Raw genomic sequence first — 21227 nt, forward strand, 5'->3', positions numbered from 1 at the left:
TTTGAAAATTAAATTACTATTAAGTACGTCAGTTATTCAATGATAAAATATTAGACACATGTTTTTTATTTGCCATATAAGATAACAATACTTAGGTAAAACGAATCAAAGTTTAGGAGTGGGAGAAAAAGTCATTTCTACGTATTTGTTTCCGTAAGAAAATATAAGTATCTAATATTTTAAAATAATCTACCTACCAGAAAAATTAGTCATCTACGCTACTCTTGTGAAATAAGTAACCGCTAAAATAAAAATGCACTTTGAAACAATTTCAACTAGCCAGTTCAATTCCGAGCGATGTCCTCGGAATAACTTTGGGATGGCACGTGCGATGCTATCAAGTTTAAGACACGTACAGATCGGCACGACTGCCTGACTTTTTATTTTATTCAAATTGATAACAATAGACCTAACAGTCATACTACCAAAAATAGCCTGTATCGATCTAGTCTAGTCTCAATTCTTAGTGCCATCCACTATACACTAACAATAAAAAAGGTGATCTTGTATAATGTACAATAGAAAGTACCTATCTTCTTCGTAAGATCACGTTAACGGTAAGACACATGCTACCCAATAGTAAGGTTATTTGATGGAATCAGACGCATACGCAAACCTCATTAGTATTTCGCTAAAAATAAAAATAAAATGCATAAAAGGACGTAGCTCGTAAAGCCCTTTAGGCAAACACGGAGATGTTACCACGTGTAGGAATGACAAATCAGCCAGTTTTTAAAATAAAACTGCACACAAATCACTTTACTTCACAGAGATGAACAATGCATGCCTATTATCACGTACGCACAAATTTTAATGTGCTTGAGACAAAAATTCGTTTTCGGCGATTCGTTTGTGATTCGAAGAACCATTTTTTGCTTTATTTCAAAACAAGAGAAGTTGAATGGGAATGCCGCATATTAGGTAGAAGTTTCGCTTTAATAAGAGAGCTTTCGGGCACCCTGCGATACGGTTAGGTGTAAAGCTCAGTGGCGTGGCGCCCCAGTTCCGAGTTGAGGGGCGGCGCGAAGGCACAACTAACGCAGCACCGCGCTACCGCACGCGACTGTACTTTATCGCTCTTATTTATCGGAGCAAAAAAGTTCGCAATATTATCAAACTTCTTTCTGATTATTTACTTTTTTCGAACAAACTTTTTAAATAAAAAAAAAAAACTATAATTTAAATTACGAATTGAGATATTTTGTTTTTCTTTTTTTTCGTGATTTATATTTTCGTTAGGTGATGTGTGATTTTAGTTGATTCTACATGTTTTTAATTAAGTTGTTATTAAAATGTATTACAAAAAGTTTGAACGCTACATAGCATTATGTTTGCTAAAACAAATAACTTTGACACTGTATGTGAGTGGAAAACCGACGGGTGGTGAAAACAGTAAAATATTTACGGACTTTCAGTTAAACGATTTGGCGCTAGACGTGTGCACACAATTGGAATTTTTCGTAAATGTGGTAAGACATATTTTTTTAATAATTTTCAATTTTAAAGTTACCCCTTGGTTACATTTATTTATAAAAAGAGTAAAGTTAACCTTTTAAAACAGGAAGAAATAAAGATTTTTCCAATTTCTTCCTTCAACGAAGAAACTAAAAAAAATATATCTCATGGCGGAAAAATATTCTAAAACCATTTAGGAAATTCACAAAAAAAAATTAAAGCACAATCAGTAAAATTGTCGCACTGTTAAGATCGCGGTACAATCATAAATGAAAAAATATTGAGATGTCGGAGAAACTCGTATGACTCCTTATCAGTAGATAACAAGTGGGCGTATCATTTAATACGTCCATGCATCTTATTACATCAAAACAATATTACGTAAAGTATTAATGGACCTACCTCTACTCGCAAACAAATTAAATCATAGAACTCAAGTTGTAATATAAAGAATCACTGCACTAATACCTTTTTTAAAATTGTTGTCATGAAAAGTGCTATTTTTGTAGCAAACAAAATATTTCCAAAAAATCAGAACTTTAATTCAGTAATTTATTAACACTACAATTAAAAACAAGTACAAATAAGTAATTGATCTAATTAAAACTGAGTTCATTAACTTTATCAGACAACACAATATAGATACAAAAAAAAAATATCACGTGAAGCAATTTCTCACCATCTTTTTAAAAGACAAATTAACACTCTCTTAATACTTAATTAGTAGTTAATTGTAATTGTAAGTGTGGAGATTACTATATCGATGTATGTGACAAAAGAAGTGCATAACATAAACATATTCATTGATAATATTGGAACAGCTCATATAGGGTAAAGGTGATAGTTATCTGCGATCACTCCCAGACAGATACCGGCTACGTTTCGACCGATACCAGCAATCAATAGGCCGAAAATGTTAACTGCAGTTACTGCGAATAATATAAAACAACTGTATAGGTATTGGTAATATACAGGATGCTGTTACTATACCCCTAATAAATAATTTGAATGCCTGGAACCATAACACTGGAGTAGATTCCAAATAAAGAAATTACATTTCAAGAACTAAACAAAGAATTTTGATTAGTAGCATATGCACGGATGGGAATGGATGGGATTTGCAAAAAGAGGATAGTCAACCTCTTCTGAACTTGAAGATTTTTTACCTTTGCTTGGTTTGAAGAAGGCAGAAGAAGGGTGTGGAAGCGGGAAAACCGCCACTTTATTTACGTCACTATTTGAGAAAAGTCAGAATTCGTTTGTCTTTACAGCGTGTTTCAAGAATATCGATAGCTCAAAATTTTCTGTTGAAAATCTCCAAAAACAATTCTTTATTCGGTTGGACCTTTTGCCAAAACTTGAAAGTTATACAGAATATTTCCTAACCGCTAAGTAATGAAGAAATGTTTGCATGATAAACTAGAAGATTGGAGCTGAATTTAAATATAAGGAGTAAACGTATTAGTCCAAACAAGAACTTTTACAAGGCACCTTAAAGTTTGTATAACTACTATAATCAATAATTCTCTTTAGATCATTTCCATCCTGTATAATAGTGCTTATCGTATAGCACTCTGTCGGCATTGACACTGAAAGATTTGAACTTGAATGTTCTGTTTTGTCACAACTCACTATCAAATCAATTGACGGTAGCAATGACGCAAATTGTAATACAGGCATCAAGGTGTGTGTGATACTACGAGATTCTGAATTGATATTATCAGCACTCTTTCAAAGATAAATCGTATTTTACCATCTGATTGCTTTTAGTGACTATTTTTACCTAATCTTGCTGGAAACGTTGATTGGGTTTTCCTATTGGGAATTTCTTTGTTGATTTTATCTTCTGAAAAAAGATTGTCTTAAAATGGAATACTGCATTCATGACGTATCAAAACCTGTGTAATATTATGTTATTGCAAGAACTCTCTAATCATTTTTATACAAATCTGATTGAATTGATAAAAATTGTCCTCAATAACAGCTGTTTAGAAGAAAAGGACTGGTTGACACCAAAAATCCTGCTTTAAGTAGACATCCTCCGCCCCCTTCATTAATTACCAGTAACTATTAAGACCAGGTTTATTCCCTAGATTACAATCCAGTCAAAGACACGTCCAGCAGTGGATCACCTGAATAAAATGAAGAACATCATTTGAGTTCAGTAGCTTAGTCCAGTTATACCCAAAACTGGGGATTGTGGGCGACTTCTCTTGTTTCTGTCTCGGAAATAGTTCAGAATGCAATTGAATGCATAACTTGCATTCCTGCAGGTGGAAGTGGAAGTCATTAAAACTAAAATTAATATTGTCGCATAATGTACAGAACTAAGCGAAAGGTATGAATGGGAACACGAAACGAACACTTTAGTGAACATCACAGTACCTACTACGCAGATGATAAGACCTGGAAATTATAAACCATATATACGTGACAGATATTACATTAAACTACGTCAATTAATCATCACACTTATCATCGCGTACCTCAGCAATAAGATATACCATCAAAAACATTCTGTAAAAAAGTCCAAGTCTCGCACCTTATCAGTTTTTCTACCGTAAAAAGTTGTGAGATCCATGTAATACCAAGTCGGGTTATTTTATTTAGTCCCTACTTAAGGAACCTTCTGTCTCAAGTTATTATGTAAATTGTTACCATATCAATATTACATTGATTTTACGTTTTAAATAAAATAGATCGACTTGGCCATCGCACGTAATCATGCAATGGACCATCGTGATTTGTGATCATGAAATAAACAAGGTATACTAATGTTTTCCCAGATAGTTAAGTAAATCCTACTAGAGTACTTAAAATACATCATGTACCAGGTCTGACGTGGCATCGAACGTGTGCCGTAGGTAAATGATCTACATAGCGTCGCTTCGGTGTGACCTGTATGAATAACTACTATTTCAACGATTGAAAATGCAACTAACGTTGTACTTTCTCTGTACTTTGTCTTTGTTGGAGAAATTTACGCACGCTGTATATCGATAACTGTAGGAATTGTGTGTGATGGATACGTTTACCCAATTTATGTATGAACTATATGTTACTTATACACCTGGTCCTGTAGGGGTAGTTCATACTATAGAACGCTAACAGGTATCAATTCTTACATAAAATAGACACTTTTATTTTCAACGGTTCCAAAGCGTTCTTGCCCCTATATCATGGCTAGCCATTTTTCGAAAAAATCTCCAATGATACCAGAATTTAGTAGCGAAAAATTTGGTAATTAAGATAGACTTTTTCAGACTTTCAGACGTGAACTATGGTCTAATTAGTTATAATTAGAATCTCGTATAATACCCTCAGGTTCGCCGTTCTGTGGTATTTCTGTGTGTTTGTTGACAAACTGTGCATCGCTGCAATGATTCAACCGCGCATATTGGAACGTGTCGCTTTACGTCCCAAACACTTCCACTTTCATACCTTGTTCTATTAAAAGAGACCTTAAAAACGTTAAAATAGGACATATATTTGTAATTCCCTCGTAAATAACCGTGCCCGGAAGTTTGCTAGACGCTTGAATTCGTAAAATAATCCTTTAATGCGTGTTGATTTCTTCAGCGCTTTATGTAAAGGTTATAAAAACTGATAAATTGTTGATTCACTTTATTTTTTATCCGTCTGGTCTAGGCACTCCACATTTTTTATTTGTTGTCTGAAAGAATAGCAAGTATCCTTTGTAGCATAGTACTTTTCCATTATATTCGATAATTTTTTGTCCATTAGGTAGATTCCATTAAGTTCCACCGAATTAACTAAATTACTGCTTACTATTGATAGTTGAATTTCGTACAATAATTTGTATTAACTCGAGAATATAAAAAGATCACAATTCGCACCCAAATCGAACATCGTGAATCGTGGTTGTTTTACTTGAAGCTTGAAAAGAGGTCGTTTACCCAGCAGAGCTAGTAAACGCCAGACGTTTTTTGGTTTTTAAATTTGATCGATTTTTCTTTTTGTTTCAGACAGTAAACAGGTGCATGGAAAACTACTGGGGTTAGTATCAGTATCTTCGTATTTGAATTAATAATCTTAGCATAAAACAAAACTCGGAGTTTATAAGCGCAACTGACAGAAATTGACCTTATTCGTAAAAAATATTATAACGGGTTTCCAACTTCACAGTTCTCAATAAAAGCACTAAGATCGATACACTATACTTTGGGGAATTTTAGAGCTCTGATGGCAAGCGAACGCCAATATATAAACACACTTGCATACATCAGACGTATCACAAATACGTTGCGGATACTTATAGTCACACAAATAACAGTGAATAGCGGACTTAATGCCTTAAGGCATTGTCTGACAGTCAACAATAGGGAATGCCGAGCAGAGAAATGTATCGGATGGCGCAAAGCCAGAACACAATCTCAAAAACACAGATTGTACTTATTTAATTTTTATGGAATTCACGCCTTTAATCCCCGAAGGGGGAGACAAACAAACAGACGTTTCACCTGATGATAAGCGCCGCCCTTGGCCACCCGCAACATCAGAGGAGACACAGATCTAGTTAGTTAGTTAGTTAGTCAGTTATAAATACTAATTACATATGTGTCGTCTTTTATCCTAGCTCCAGAACAAAGTATGCCACAGTTATCTCCACACGTCAGGATACGATGTTGGAGGAACAAGAGCATCTGGTTCCAGATAAAGCCTTCAGAAAACTTCCAGCTTGTGGCGTTAGTGCCACATCCTAACAATGACGATTATTTTGTAAGTATTTAACTTTTATAACGTTTTTAATACTACATCGACATCTATGACAATTGATTGGCCGCAAAAAGCTTTAAACAGAGAGGAGTGGAAGGAGGGTAGGGAGGCCTTTACCCTGCAGTGGGACGATCATGGCTGAAATCTAAATCTAACTTTTAATAAGTACTCATCCGCTCTGTATCGTCCGGTTTGGTACGATGTTTTCGTTATTTCTCCCATTTTCAGTTGGATGATTCGAAATCCAAAATTGAGCACACCTCCTCATAACAATAGAGACGATGAAAAAGTTAACTATCAATCAATCAGTGCAGTTTAGAGAATCCTTGTATGTAATGATAATGTGACGAAAAATCATTTGTGATATGTGCCTAATAAATCATCTTCTGCATAGTATTGAGGGCGCTCTGATTGGCCGGCGCGAATGAACAAACCAATAAGAGCGCCGAACGCGCACTCGTTTCGATCTCGTTGAACGTAAAACAAACTCGTACTAAGGTTACCGTATAATAGTATAGTACATAAATAACATTTACGAAGGGATATTTCACACATGACATCATTGATCACCTTATGGGACCCTGATGTACCTGTTTACTATGGCCGTGAAGCATTTATTATATTTGCTAATGTGCTATTTGTAGTTACTTCGAAGTACAAGTTGCAGAGTTCAGTCCCACCTGTTGCGTGATCTGATTAGTCTAGCCATTGTCTCTCCAGTACCGTTGCGCACGATTTTTCCCGAAATCGTTTATCTATGCCTACTTCTATATATACAGTATGGAGATCACTCATACTACATCTACAGAAGCATTACTAATACAACTAAATAATCCAACTGTATGAACAGCTCCATGTACCTTGATCACAGAAGAGCTGTAATGTTGTAGGTTGTCTAGAAATGTTACAGACATGTGGCGCGGCAGTCGCAATGCCGTGTTTGTAAAGAGTGTTCAAATTAGCTCAAAGAGAAAAATGCACTTTTTGGCTTACCTACTGGGCCTATTTCGCTAATTTTTCGTATATTGCCAGTCAAGATGATAACAAATATGTGGTTTAATTAAGTCATAAGAGGTTTCCCCATACGGTGTATTGTACGTCCTGAGGCAAACCTTCCTTATTATTTATTCAATCTACGATAGTCCGCCATTACCTAATATAGATTTTTTAAATAATCCCTAAAGTTTAATGACGTAAATAACAAAGGAATTTCCATACGCATCTATAATAATTTGTCATATTTTTGTAACCATAATGAATCCATTCAATTTATCCGCACTCGTACGTACGTCAATGCGGGTTTCGCAGATAACGCAACAAGCGGGCGGGAAAGCGTTTCATATACCCACACTGTTTATTTATATCCATGAAAGAACTGTTATTTCCAAAATGACATTTTACAGGAATGTAAATCTACCTACTATTGATACGAGTCTGTGCACACATAAAAGGTCCCTATGGATACCTATTTTCCTTAAAAGAACGTTAACATTATTAGCAAAACGTATTTTAATTAATACTTTTTCAAAAATAGGTTTTATGACACCGGAAAGTCCGATGATTTATAAAACTAAGCTACCAATTGCAACGGGTTGCATTTTAATTTTAAAAATTTTATCTATACTCGAAGTAGGTAGAATGCAGTTATATAAAAAAAAAACATACCGGCCGAATTGAGAACCTCCTACTTTCACCAGGGAAGTCGGTTAAAAAGGGTTCTATCTACAAATCAATTGATTTGTTACAGATACAACACAGTATTATAGAACCTTGGGGTGAATTCGAAGAGATGCCCATAACTCCTCAGGTTAACTACACAATATGGAGCACGGAACTCAAAGATGGATCACCAGTAAAGTGGAGGAGAGGTGACACACTGCCACCACACGACAGACTTATGGCTCAAGAGAACAAAACGTACGAAATTAAAAAGTTCTTCCACCCCACTGTGGACCCTTCGGTCTTGGATGGAAGGTTCACATGGAATACTAGTGGAGGTAAGACTTTATCCAATTAAAAAAGTACTTAGGAAGTAGGTACGGCTAACTACGAGAATTGTTTGTAAAAATACTCGGCTAGTTTCAAGATAGACACGGGACTTATAATAATCATAAGCTTGAACAGTCGGCAAGGCCGTATCGACCTATGTTTCAAACAATTTCGATATCACAGGATAGTAAATCTTCATCCAAGTCATAATAAAAAATCACATAATTTCGACAGAAGAAATGTACTTAGTTTCTAGAAAATATTTTTCTTACAGATGCTGATGTATGCTTCGATGTTTTGAACTTTTGCGGGAAGTCGAATTTGAAACAGAAGAAAATTTGGGTGAGTTACGTTTTGGTCAAAATAGAATAGAACTTGTGAACTACCTAAACTTGTAAATAAATATAGAGAGAGCAAGAGCAAGAGATTGAAAGGAAAACATCTTTTTAAAATTATTTTTGCCTAAGAAAATACTACATGAAAAAACTCCAAAAATAATCACTCAATTTTTAAGCCTTTAACTGCCATCAGAAAACTGTTGAAGGCAAATCCTCCACTAACGTAGATCACCGGTGACCTATGTGGCAGTTAACGTGTTAATCTTAGACTCTTTTTTTCATATAAATCTTAGACGTGGGGTAAAATGGTAGAATTATTCACAGAAGAGTTTATATTAATTTCAGCCAAACAATGAAAACATCGAGCCATATGTGGTGTTCGACAGGCTGCCTGTGGAAGATGAGTGCATCATGGAAGTAGTTGGCATGTACGGGACCACCAAGGTGACGTACCGCACTCCTTTCTGCTACCCTGGCGACTGTCCTCCTTGTAAGTGCCCCATTAAGTCTCATCTGTTAGTTTATGAGACACAAAAGCAAACACATTGTGTTGTATAGATCTGCGTTCCGACGTACCACTGGCTACCTTCTAGTATTAAGAAATTGGTATTATTGACAGAATAAGTAGCAGCTCTTAACTGTTACTAAATCTGAGCCAAACTTTGGGTCCTAATACCAATCCTTAAACGTGGAGATTCCACAATGATGCAATTAGGAAAATAATGTCGCGATTTTCCCATTTCGATATGGTGCGATTGTGTTTTTTGATATGGCGACAGAATTCAAATCGTAAAATCTACTTTTAACAGTAAAATTACAATAAAAACACACATTGTATGCGGGGAAAATCATCCTATGATCAGACTCTCATTGACTAAAAACCACCCTGTTCCTACTCATGCTTTTCAAGCCAGACCGCAACCCTCTATGTAGTCCGCAGCTCCAGGTTGGGCCTCAGCCCTACCGCGCCCCATCTGTAGTGGTCTGATGGCTCTTTGAGGAACGGAACGCGACGCGCCGTACGCCCGGTCCTGCACGTGTCTAGTTCGTGGTCGGGCGACGATAAAAACTTTTGTTACTTTCGTTTCCCAGCCCCAATGGAGCCAGAAATGGCGACAAACATCACAATATTTGCGATAGAAGATTCCTTCGACAGCTGGGAGGTGCACGTGAGCTGGGCGAGGCCAGATGTTCTCCATGACTTATACAACGTGTCTCTATGGATGGATGAAGTGGAAACACAGAGAATCATCTTGCCTGGGGTTAGTTTACTTATTTATACTTTACATTTAAAAAGGGGTTGTATGTCAACCGCTGTCCAAAGCAAGACTGAACGGATTTAGATGAAACTTAGCACAGAGATTTATTATAGTCTGGAATCATACATGGGTTACTTTTTTTCCCGGGTAACGCCGCTGAAGCCGCTGGTAAAAGTTACTTACTTTATCAATAAGATTCATCAAGACGTACTCTAACTAAATATAACTTACTTATGGCATTAAATTATTCTTTCCTCAAATATTTCTTACTCGAAATATTATTTTACAGGATGTAACAGAAGCAGTGTTCAGAAACGTGACAAGTAACAACAGCTTCGGCTTGTACCAAGTGGCCATCAGGTCCAAGCTGGGCAACAAGACAGCTACCACCATCAGACAGGCCCAGTTCCCTGGTAAGTTCACTCTGCACTACACAGACGTGGATGAAGAATACTGATCAGGAAGAACAGCGTTAACAACACCTTTAGACAACAAAGTTTGGGGGCGATAGGAGTCGCCCACACTCCCATATATGCAATATCTTGCAGAGACATTAATAGGCGACTCTCCAACAGACAGGTGGAAGCTTGGTCGCCACCAAAACACTTCAATAATACTAACACATATTAGCAGACGTCCTGCTAAATTACCTATTCAACAAATAAACTCAATGCAATTTGATTTGATTGGGCCGGCTCGACCGGAGTGATACCACGGCCTCACAGAAAACCGACGTGAAACAACGCTTGCGTTGTGTTTCGTTGTGTGAGTGAGGTTACCGGAGGCCCAATTCCCCCTTCCCTATCTTCCCAATCCCCGATTCCCGAACAACAACTCTTAAATTCCTAACTCCCAAAAACAACGGCAACGCACTTGTAACGCCTCTGGTGTTTCAAGTGTCCATGGGCGGCGGCGATTGCTTACCATCAGGTGATACGTCTGGTCGCGTTTACATGTTTAATAAAAAAAAATGCAACCCTTTTCCTTCATATACTTACAGCATCGAGACACTGACTGTACCTGAAAACCAACCTTATTACAATAAAATCAAACTTCACAATTCCCTCGTCTGCATTTTTATTCATCCTACACATAACAAGGAAATAAACTATCACCACTGATTTTAACGCATTTTTCGTGCACCCTACTCATCTTATACATAAGATTACACATAAAATAAACAAAGTACATAACAAACTGAGAAAGCTCTACTGCTCGTGTGTCTAGAATATGATGATTTTGGAAGTTTCTAAAAGCAAAAAATGTGCCTCACAATTTTATTATCCCAGAAACAACAAACCACCCTATAGATACCAAAGTTCACCAAAAGGTACCATTAATAAATTAATATTATGATGTGTAATGCTCAGAAATATAAATCTGTTTTAACACATAAGAAATACGCACTAGAGTTACTAGATTAGACTTTTTTTGAGGGGAGAAAATCATCCAATTACTTTTCCCGCCTTGGGCGAAGCGAAAGAGAGTGTCAGACTTTTACTGACTAAAAACCATCCCGTTCCTACTCCTGCTTTTCGAGCTGGAGCCCCGGTAAACAAGCTAGATAGTCCGCAGCTCCGTTAGAGTTAGCTGTAGTTTTTCTAATAGCACGATAACTAAGCACAACTGCTTTTAGAGATACCCGAATGTAATCAAGGTCTTAATGCATAGAATCAACAAAATGAGGTATGGTACTTAATATTGAACTTGCTAAAGACCATTATTTCAATCCAAAGAAGATTAATGAAAATAAAATTACCTATCTACTAATTCTCGGAATGTAAGTACTAAAACACTAAACCACAATGAGAAACTTATCAAAAACAATTTGGGTATACTCGATTATTCTACCATGCAGATTGATATAATAACCAAAAGCTTATCGTTTTATCTGTATCCTGTATGACTTATATCATAGAGAGCGACATCAATCATTATACAACATACAGAAAGCAGTATACACTCTATTTACGCCCACTACACAATAGGCAACAGAAACCAAATCCTTTCTTACGAAACAAACAATTTCTTATACCATAATCTACGTACAACTAAGCATAGTACATACGTGCCGCCTGGTGATGGCCACCAGCTTACAGCTGCAATACTAAAACCATCGTTATTACATTACTACTTGTTTTACGATAAAGGTAAGCGTCCACAGACCCGCATCGTACGGAACGCACGCATTCCGTATGACGTCATCGGTACGCACCGCATATTGCCGATAATGCGGTCCGTACGATGCGGATCAGTGGACGCAGTTGTATGAGTTTCTATACAAGACAAACTAAAATCCGTTGCGTGCGATGCGAGGGTTGCGTACGATGCGGGCCTGTGGACGCGTACCTTAAGACTGCACATCATAGAAAACACATACAATAGCTTTGAGTATAAACTTGTAAGATCTCAGATCAGTGACTTAATGCTAGTTTTCACATTAATGAATATAAGATGTAATAGAATGAGAATAACGTGGTATAGTGTTGCACGTGGTCAGACACTGCGGGGGCGGCGCGGGGCGCGGAGCAGGCGGGCGGGGCGGGCGTCGCGGCCGTGGGCGCGGGCTGCGCTGCGGCCGCCGCGCTGGCGCTGCTGTGTCGCTGCCGGCGCCGCAGGGACCACCTGCCTGTGCCGTCTTACAAACCGGTAACTTGCACAAACCTTAGCACTTAGTCCTTAAGATCAAAGAATTGATGAATCCAAACTCAAAACATACATACTTAATCATTCTTCCAAAAATCTGAACTTTATTATTCTTCCAAAATTCTTCTTAATGTCATTCCTCAATAGAGGATATAACTAAACCACCTAGACTAATGGCCCAATTAACGGCCTCAGCAGGACGACAAACCGTTGAAAGAAGGCGACACCGATGTGCTAGAAGTATGGAGCGAGACAGAAGACCGGTGGGAGGTGCGGGCAGACAAGCTCGTGCTGCACGAGGTCATTGGAGAAGGAGCGTTCGGTGTCGTTCGCAGGGCTACACTCGCGCCGCACTCCATGCTCGTCGCTGTTAAGATGCTAAAAGGTAAAGCTGGTGAAATGACGAGAGACACCATGTCATTGGTGTAAATAAAAACTGAATAAACAAAAAGAACTTCTGAACAATTTTCATTTATTTGCGGATAAAATCACCCCCACAAAACGTCAATGAAAAGAACAAACAAATCTTATTCACTCGGTTCGCAAGCAAAACAGCAGCAATTGATCACAAGTTTTCTCTTTCCCTAATAGACTTCCCATCGCTGGAGGAAATCCGATCATTTCGTTCAGAGATGGAGCTGATGAAGAGCGTGGGCGTGCACCCGCACCTCGTGAGCCTGGTGGGCTGCTGCAGCGGCAGGAGGCCGCTCATCATTGCAGAGTATTGCAGTCGAGGGGACTTGCTCAGTTACTTGAGGTACAAGAACAGACCGTATTAGATTAAAAGCACTTTATTTGGTTTATTTTTAAACTTATTCAAAATGAAAAGCCCCTGATAGTTTACCAGTTATTCTTCATTTTACTTATTTCCAGATGCACATGGGACGTTATGCTGTCCAAACGTAACGCGAAATACTACAACAACAACATAGACGTGTCGGACTATAGGAACGACTTGTTCAAGTGCAAAGCGCAGATGGAGAGCTCCAAGCTAGTCGTCAACAAACTGTATGAGCTACAAGAGATCTGCGATAAAGAACTCACTGCTTTAGACCTTCTCTCTTTCTGCCGGCAAATAGCGATGGGTATGGAGTTCCTAGCTGCGAACAGAGTGGTCCACAGAGACTTAGCAGCCAGGAACATTCTGGTGACAGCAGACAGGACTTTGAAGATAGCAGACTTTGGTCTTTCAAGGGATGTGTATGAAGAGAACCAGTACAAACAGAAGGGTAACGGCAAGATGCCCATTCGGTGGATGGCCTTGGAGTCGCTGACGCGGAGGATATATACTACGCAGAGTGATGTGTGAGTATTATTTGCATAATTTAGGTAATAAGCATGTTGCTAAAAAGTAGACGTTCTTGGTAAGAAAAGATTTGTCTTCTGATGTCAAGATTTATAACCTGGAGAAAAGTTTAACACTTTCTGGAACAAGACAACTGCAGAAAAGCTATTTTCTAACAACACACACATATACACATATTCCTTTGAGATAAAATATAAAACACTTACCAAAACAACTTGTGTTTGTCTCAGCTGGTCGTTCGGTGTGGTGGTATGGGAGGTGGCGACAGTGGGTGGCTCACCGTACGCTGCAGTGCCGGCCGCTCGACTCCCGCGACTTCTTCGAGCTGGGTACCGCATGCCCAGGCCTAATAACTGCAGCCCGCAACTGTAAGTATACTTTTGTACCTATTACAGTTGTTGATCATTAAAATGGATGATTCAATGATTCGCCACTGGGCACAATCGGAACATCATTTACAGACCTTTGTATTTAAAGCACTCGTAGAATAGAAAATAAAAACTTAAGATAACTTACCATTCTTCAATACTTACTTTTATTTCAATATGCGCAGATACGACATAATGCTATCGTGTTGGCGCACGCACCCCCGCGACAGGCCGACGTTCGCCGACCTGCACCAACGCCTGGACGAGCTACTGAACAGCGCGTGCGCTAACCAGTACCTGTCGCTCGAGATAGACGCAGACGACGCACCGCCCACGCCCAAACACCACAGATACATTAAGATGCTGATGAGGTGAGTTCCCATTACTTTAAAAATGTTTATTTTTGGTGTTGAGGACTATTAAATGAACTACGAGGATTAACTACCTGATGTCCAATGCTCATTGGCAAGGAAACATTTGATACCGTGTGTGGTCAGACTGTCAGTTCCATAATCGACAGTGGCGCCATCTGGACATTGCAAGAAATATAAACTATGTTATATTTCTTTTTAAGTTTTATTTACATTTAATTATGTTATGTTTGTAACACTGTCAGATATAGGTAGTGCGCGTTCTATTTATTCACTAATGTATTGGATGATACACAGAGGCAAGCGCGCATGGTCCCGCGGCGAGACGTACGAGCGCCCGCTGAAGGCGCCGCAGAGCAACCACTACACGTCGCCGCCCGACTCGCTCAGCGCGCAGCCCGCTTCCTGACTAGCTCCCAATACTTGAACAGAGTACATTTAGTTTTCAAGAAAATAATGAAGTATTTGATACATCAACACTTTGATTAAACCTTATTAAAGAGTGCTAGGGTGAGTTTTCTCTCCTATTCAATCGCGTAAATGACCTGCACAAACCGTAGTTAATCAAAAAAGGGAGAGCCATGCTTCGGCACGAATGGGCCGGCTCGATCGGAGTGATACCACGGCCTCGCAGAAAACCGACTTGAAACAACGCTTGAGGTCCAATTCCCCCTTCTCAATCTTCCCAATCCCCGATTCTCCAATAACCCTTGAAATTCGTAACCCTGGTAGGTTGGTAACGCACTTGTAACGCCTCTGGTGTTTCAAGTGTCCATGGGCGGCAGCGATTGCTTACCATCAGGTGCTCTGGCTGCTCGTTGAAAAATGTTAAAGCAATTGAATAGGAGAAAAACTCGGACTGGACACTCAGAAATATGAGATAATTATTCAGATTTGTAAAATGTTGCCTAACTCATTACAAAGTCTGAGGATTAAATTATCAATCTATTGTTTATATCTAAAATGAGGGCTATGATGTGATAAATATTAGGTGCAATACAATATAAATATTAGGTGCGAAATGTATATAAAATAATGTGTTTACTTGCTGTGTTGTGCTGTGATACGTAACTGTAGCTATATAGATAGTTAAATAGAATTTTAAATAAATAAGGTTACTCGTACAATTGTCAACAATCGACTGTTGACGAAAATTTTGCTTGAAACTAAAACATCACACTAATGTTATAAATGTGAAAGTTTGTTTGTTTGAATGTTTGTCTATCAATCACACTGAAACTACTGAATGTATTTTGATAAAATTTTATATACAGACAGGGTATGAGCTGACTTGCGTGATAGGATACTTATTATCACACGAAAACGCGGGTGAAAACGATGGCAGAAGCTAATGTTAAATAAATGTGTGTGAAATGACAAATGCATAAAATGATACGATATCAACTATTCGCTCTAGTTGTTTGTAATTTAAGTATTGAAGGCGAGAAATGCAACTTGTCTTTCATAAAGATTAACATGACAATAGAAATATGAACATTGTTTTTTTTTTATCAAAAATTTTGCTAATCATGTAGAATTGGACTAGAAGTTCAATTTCTTAAACGTTAACTAATTTGTGTGTTTAATAATTAAAATGATGTACAAACTATAGTTTTGTAAGAAAAAGTATTTCTTTTAAAGATGCTTTTGTAAACAAAATGTTCTGAGCTATGTTTTACTTAGAAGTAAGTAAGTGATAAGGATTAGTTTTGTAAATAAGTATTGAGTTTTGTACTTAAATTTTACATAAGATTAATAATAAAGTAATAAATAAAGCACTGACTAAACACATTCAAAATGTGTGCAGAAATATGTCTTTTTAATTACCAACCTTCGATTCGATTTCTAAAATAATGACACACGATGCGGCGACTGTTGCAGAATGCTGCTCATGAATATGAGCCTCTTAGCATGGCTTGAAACCAGTCGAGTTCCTTGTGAAATAATAACGTGAATAATCCGAAAAACATAATAATTATTTTAGTATGTCTTACGATGTCACGACAATGTCGTGGTGGCATTCTTATGCAAGAGAGTGCGTATTCGAAACCTACCAACGGCAAGTACCAATGCGACTTCTTCCGAGTTATATGTACTTTCTAAGATTATTTAGACATCACTGACAAACGGTGAAGGAAAACATTGTGAGGAAACCTGGGCTTTTATAATTTCTAATTATAAGTTTGACATCGCCAACCCGCATTGAGCAAGCGTGGTGATTAATGCTCAAACCTTCTCCGTCTGAGAAGAGGCCTAAGATCAGCAGTGACTACTTATAGGCTAATGATGTGAAATAAATAAAACATTTGATAGATTGATATATTAACTTCGTATATTTTACAGCAATATAACTTATCTCTAGATATAAAAATATCCATATGATCACACCTCGCTTTTCCATCATGGTGCCTCCGATACATCCTTCGTGGTGCGTGTGCCCTGTACCACACACTTAAAGCTTGCCAACACGACTCCGTATATTACAATACACATTATTATAAAAGTAATAATACAAGACACACCCACATCACGACCAATCACATTCCTTTATTATCGATACTAGTGATGTACCAACTATCACAATTTATCGACTATTCCCACTACTGGCACATTAGAAAATAAAACGACAAAGCTTTGTACAGAGGCAAACAAACGAACCATAATATTAAAAATGATATACCAGCGTATGTTAGCTATCAACATATCGCAGTAGTTGGTACTCACTCACACTATATAGCTATAATACATATTATATTATTAGGACGTACTCAATGAGCGAACATAAGAGCATCATAATTTCCATAAAGTATAAACGCCTTAAAACTCTATGATATGACTAAACCAAACATTTTAATTTCCTTTACAATATCACACATAATTTTGATGTAAATACATAATTATATTTTGATAAAGCTACGTACAATACGCTTTATTTAATTATCAGTTTGTTAGAAAGCTACAAATTATCTAATAATGAATTTATCAAATAAGAAAACAGCTGTATATCCCTTACAACGGGTCTTCAAAAGAAATGTAAAAATAAATCTAAAATACATAAAATAAATTGCATTTTTTGTAATGATAATTCGAAAAAAAAATGTAATGTTTTACCAAAAGCCTCAAAGACTTTGTATATCTAAAAACATATTTTAGTGCCGAAATTAAAATGATTTATTTAATTGATTTTCAGTCTCAATATAACTAAACATGGCAAGAAAGCCTTTATATGTCGCGAATACACATATAAAAACTGTACTAGTGAACTATGTCATGTACGCACAGACTATTAGGTACATACATACAAACATACATACATATATTTAAATACTATTTTCGTAAAAAAGTGCGAATTCTATTACATTATTGACATGAATATTATACATTAAAACTTTAACAGTAATTTTACTTGACGATCTGTTTCGATGCGGATTTCAGGAAAATAACATACTTATAATCATCACTGGGTAATATGACTATATGTCATCGAATTATTGCAATTGCTAAGTTAATATTGCCATAAAATCACAATTATCATTGGTACATAAATCGCCGGCAATATAGAGTATCATTTATATTAATTAGCAAATAATAATTATTTGTTTAGCACTATTTAAAGTGCGCATCTTTCGTTATTATTCACTAATCTACATTCATATAAAAAGTGCGAATCTTATAAAAACCTATGTCGCTAACGTAATTAGGAATGATGTAAACAATATTTGCCTTTCGTTAGAGATCAAACTTCTATACACATTCTATTTTAGACGAACAGAATTACATACACATAACTTTGGCTGTTAATACTTCGAGTGTACCACACACTGGTCGGATGTTGTGTTCATATAATATACTTTTTAATTTACAATGAGACATCGACAAACCACTTAGAAAATAAAAAGAGCAGCAGCTTAACTATTTTTACATAAGTACAATTGAATTTGCCTTGTTCACGCGAATTTAAACTTTAAGCGCATTACAAGTATTGCTATAATACATCGAAATGTGACGATATCTGACACTGCAATTATAGCGATAGGCCGCGGAGTACGGCAAGACAAATTCGCTAACACAGTTTCTGAAAGGCTGAACTTTTTATTGATCATAAAATATGATTTGTTTCCAATAGCAGATAGATAAATAATTAATAAAAAATAAAATCATCAATAATTTGATCGGAGGATTTGTCCTCAACAAATTTCCTCTTTTCGAATGAATTATTTGGGTAATTAGAGATTCTACAGAAGACTTACTTGAGCGTTTGTCTGGGTCAGCAGTAGTGTTGTTTCAGAAACACGCGTGTGTCTGTAGTGAGGCGGAGAGTACCGTCGCGCTGGGTACGGGTCGCGCTGCCTGGTCAGTCGATGGGCGGCGGCTGCGCCGGGATACTGGACGGCGGCGCCGTCAGGTAGCCCGCCGTGTGCGGGGCGCCTAAGGAGGGCACATAGTGAGGATGATAAATAATGATCCTTGAACGATATATTTCTAAACTCTAAAACTATCTTTCTTTTTTAAAAAATGTCAATAGTTATAGAGCATAGAAATCAGTTATTTTGAACCCATCACAAAACAAACTCGTAAAATCTCTAGTCTATTTATGTTTACTCGCAATAAACTACTATTTTAAGTAATTTATTGTAAAAGAAAACTACTGAATAGATTCTCACAAAATTTACACTAATGAATAACAGCGATTTTTACGGAAGGTTTTATATTTAATGCAGAATTATTGCCCATACAAGTTTAGTAATTTCCTTAATTCCAAGAGTACCTGTGAGTAAATTATTCTGCGGCGCGGCGGTGATGAAGAGGTCGTGTCTCTGCGCGCTGTAGTGTTCCCAGACAGTGGACCTGGCGAGCACGGCCTTGACGCGCTCGCCGTGCAGCGCGGACCGCGCCATGGCCTTCAGAGCCCGTACTAACTGCGCCGCCGTCGCTCCATCAAGGCGAGTCTCCAGGAGAGACAGCAGCTCGCCTATTAAATCTGTTTCTAGTGCCTGTGGATATTTTTGTGTTGAGGTTAATGATTTTGGGCGTTGACTTAAGTCGTATATAGTAAAAATTTTACGATTGTATAAGATCGAATTATGAAGATAATCATTATATGACACGAACGTTAACAGTTTACCGAAATATACACAAGATTAAACTTTTTGAGTTTTCAAATTTTACAAACGTTATCTAAATTATAAATGATATTTATTTTTGCAAATAGGTTACAATGTAACTCTTTTACACGTCAATCTCATGGCATTTCCTATCGGACTACTCTGAGAATTGTTATATTAAAAGTTATACAAATTTTCACTAAGCTTTATGGCTTTAAAACACTTATACAAACTAGAATATAAGACAGACCTGTAACACCAGTCGGTCGGTATTGGCGTTGCTGGAGAATATAAGTGCGAGCGCCTCGCACGCGCAGCCCACGGCCTCCTTGCACGACTGTACCGCCGTCTTGATGCCCGCCATTACGTCCGTCTGGGATAGTGCCACCACACATGCCTGGAATATATATGAGATTTAATATCGCTATTGGAAGAAAGGATAAATGTATAGTAGTAGGAAACTTGATAAATTTCATTGTTTACAAAATGGTGTTCACGAGTTGTTACGTTGAACAAAATCGAAACGAGAGTGCGTTCAACGCTCTCAATGGCCGGCATAAATGAATCAACGAAAAGCGAACTCATACTAAGGGTACTGAGTAAAGCGAATTATTGCTTATATGTTATGATTATTTAAAAAATTTGTTCAGCCACAGATTGCAAGAAAATCTAGGGAGATTTAATACATCCTTCTCATCAAGAGGTGGCTTTTATTTAGCAGAAGACGGCTTTTAGTCGATAGTACCTGTGTGGGCGCGAGTGCGGCGAGTACGGGCAGTGCAAGCCTGGGCGCGGCGGGCAGCAGGCGCGCCAGGCGCGGCACCTCGCCCAGCTGCGCACACACCTCGCCCAGCGCGGGACGGGCGCGGAGGGCCGCGCTCAGCGCCAGGGCGCAGGTCTCGCCGCGACTGCCCTGCGGGGGGGAATGGTGGCTGTCACTTCTTTACTTACGGAAAGATACACGATATATCTCATTACTCAATATTTTATTTTAAGGATCCGTAACTAATAAAAAGCTATGATGTAGTGTGTACTTCTCGCCTACCCTAAGCGAAAAATATATTTTAATTACTCCTTACAGGGCAAGAACCACTACAAATGACCCTTTTGTCTAGACTTTAAACGAAATTGTGTCCATATTTCTTTCTTTTCAGTAATCGATTAAAAAGTTTCAAGCAAAGATTCACTTGAATGTTAACGTACAAATACCAATGTCCTATTTACATCAGACCAACAACAAAAAATGCAAAACCTTAACAACCTCAAACCAAACAACTCCACAAAACATACCTCTGACGAATCCTTATGCACGGCAGTGATGGTCTCAGTCAACAACTCCTGGAGGAACCGTTTAGGGCTGCGCAAGTTCCAGTGCGGGTTCTGTAGGTAGAGCTTGAGGTAAACCCCGTCGACCACGACCTCGCCGGGCGGCGCCCACGTCTGCTCGCCCGACGCCGCGCGCTCCAACGTCTCCCGGTCCTCGAACGCCGCGTTTGGAGAACGGAGCTGCTCGGATTGGTGTCTGGATAGGAATAAAGTTAAAGTTATTTCGTGTTTTATGTTTTATTCGTGATTGTAGAATGTCAATTTGCTGTTAACATTGTGAGCAATTAGATTGTATGATAATTGAACAATAAACCAGCTGTGCAGATT

General features: G+C 38.0%; 2 protein-coding genes across 7 annotated transcripts in view; one reads left to right on the forward strand and one right to left on the reverse strand.

Annotated features, from left to right (window-relative positions):
- Positions 1-967: 967 nt before the first annotated feature.
- On the forward strand, positions 968-14970 carry LOC118266498 (tyrosine-protein kinase receptor torso). 2 transcript variants are annotated; one of them, XM_050694775.1, is made up of 15 exons: positions 968-1469; positions 5442-5472; positions 6053-6195; positions 7940-8189; positions 8456-8523; positions 8865-9009; positions 9612-9781; positions 10068-10191; positions 12279-12427; positions 12620-12809; positions 13016-13181; positions 13298-13729; positions 13961-14098; positions 14284-14469; positions 14767-14970. In XM_050694775.1, exons 1-15 carry the CDS (start codon positions 1293-1295, stop codon positions 14876-14878), a joined length of 2481 nt encoding a protein of 826 aa, XP_050550732.1. In that variant the 5' UTR covers positions 968-1292; the 3' UTR covers positions 14879-14970. The 2 variants fall into 2 exon arrangements, with proteins under 2 accessions (XP_050550732.1, XP_050550733.1); XM_050694776.1 differs by having other exon boundaries at positions 12623-12809.
- A 1804-nt stretch (positions 14971-16774) lies between these two features.
- The window catches only part of LOC118265857 (dnaJ homolog subfamily C member 13), a 29112-nt gene continuing 24659 nt past the window's right edge, over positions 16775-21227 (reverse strand). For all 5 annotated transcript variants that reach the window (XM_050694647.1, XM_050694648.1, XM_050694649.1 and 2 more), the window contains 5 exons: positions 20865-21096; positions 20320-20487; positions 19825-19971; positions 19238-19463; positions 16775-18897 (listed from right to left, as the gene is read on the reverse strand). In XM_050694647.1, coding sequence (XP_050550604.1) covers positions 18824-18897; positions 19238-19463; positions 19825-19971; positions 20320-20487; positions 20865-21096 — 847 coding nt within the window. In that variant the 3' untranslated portion in view covers positions 16775-18823. The remainder of the gene's footprint in view (positions 18898-19237; positions 19464-19824; positions 19972-20319; positions 20488-20864; positions 21097-21227) is intronic.

This window comes from Spodoptera frugiperda, chromosome 7 (assembly GCF_023101765.2).
Source record: "Spodoptera frugiperda isolate SF20-4 chromosome 7, AGI-APGP_CSIRO_Sfru_2.0, whole genome shotgun sequence".
Lineage (NCBI taxonomy): Eukaryota > Metazoa > Arthropoda > Insecta > Lepidoptera > Noctuidae > Spodoptera > Spodoptera frugiperda.

What these genes read in the sequence shown, in the direction of transcription:
- LOC118266498 (XM_050694775.1), top strand. Translation starts at nt 1,293, where the DNA reads ATGTATTACAAAAAGTTTGAACGCTACATAGCATTATGTTTGCTAAAA. An exon ending in CCCTGGCGACTGTCCTCCTT is followed by an intron (nt 9,010 to 9,611) that starts GTAAGTGCCCCA and finishes TTCGTTTCCCAG; the next exon opens with CCCCAATGGAGCCAGAAATG. An exon ending in TATACTACGCAGAGTGATGT is followed by an intron (nt 13,730 to 13,960) that starts GTGAGTATTATT and finishes TGTTTGTCTCAG; the next exon opens with CTGGTCGTTCGGTGTGGTGG.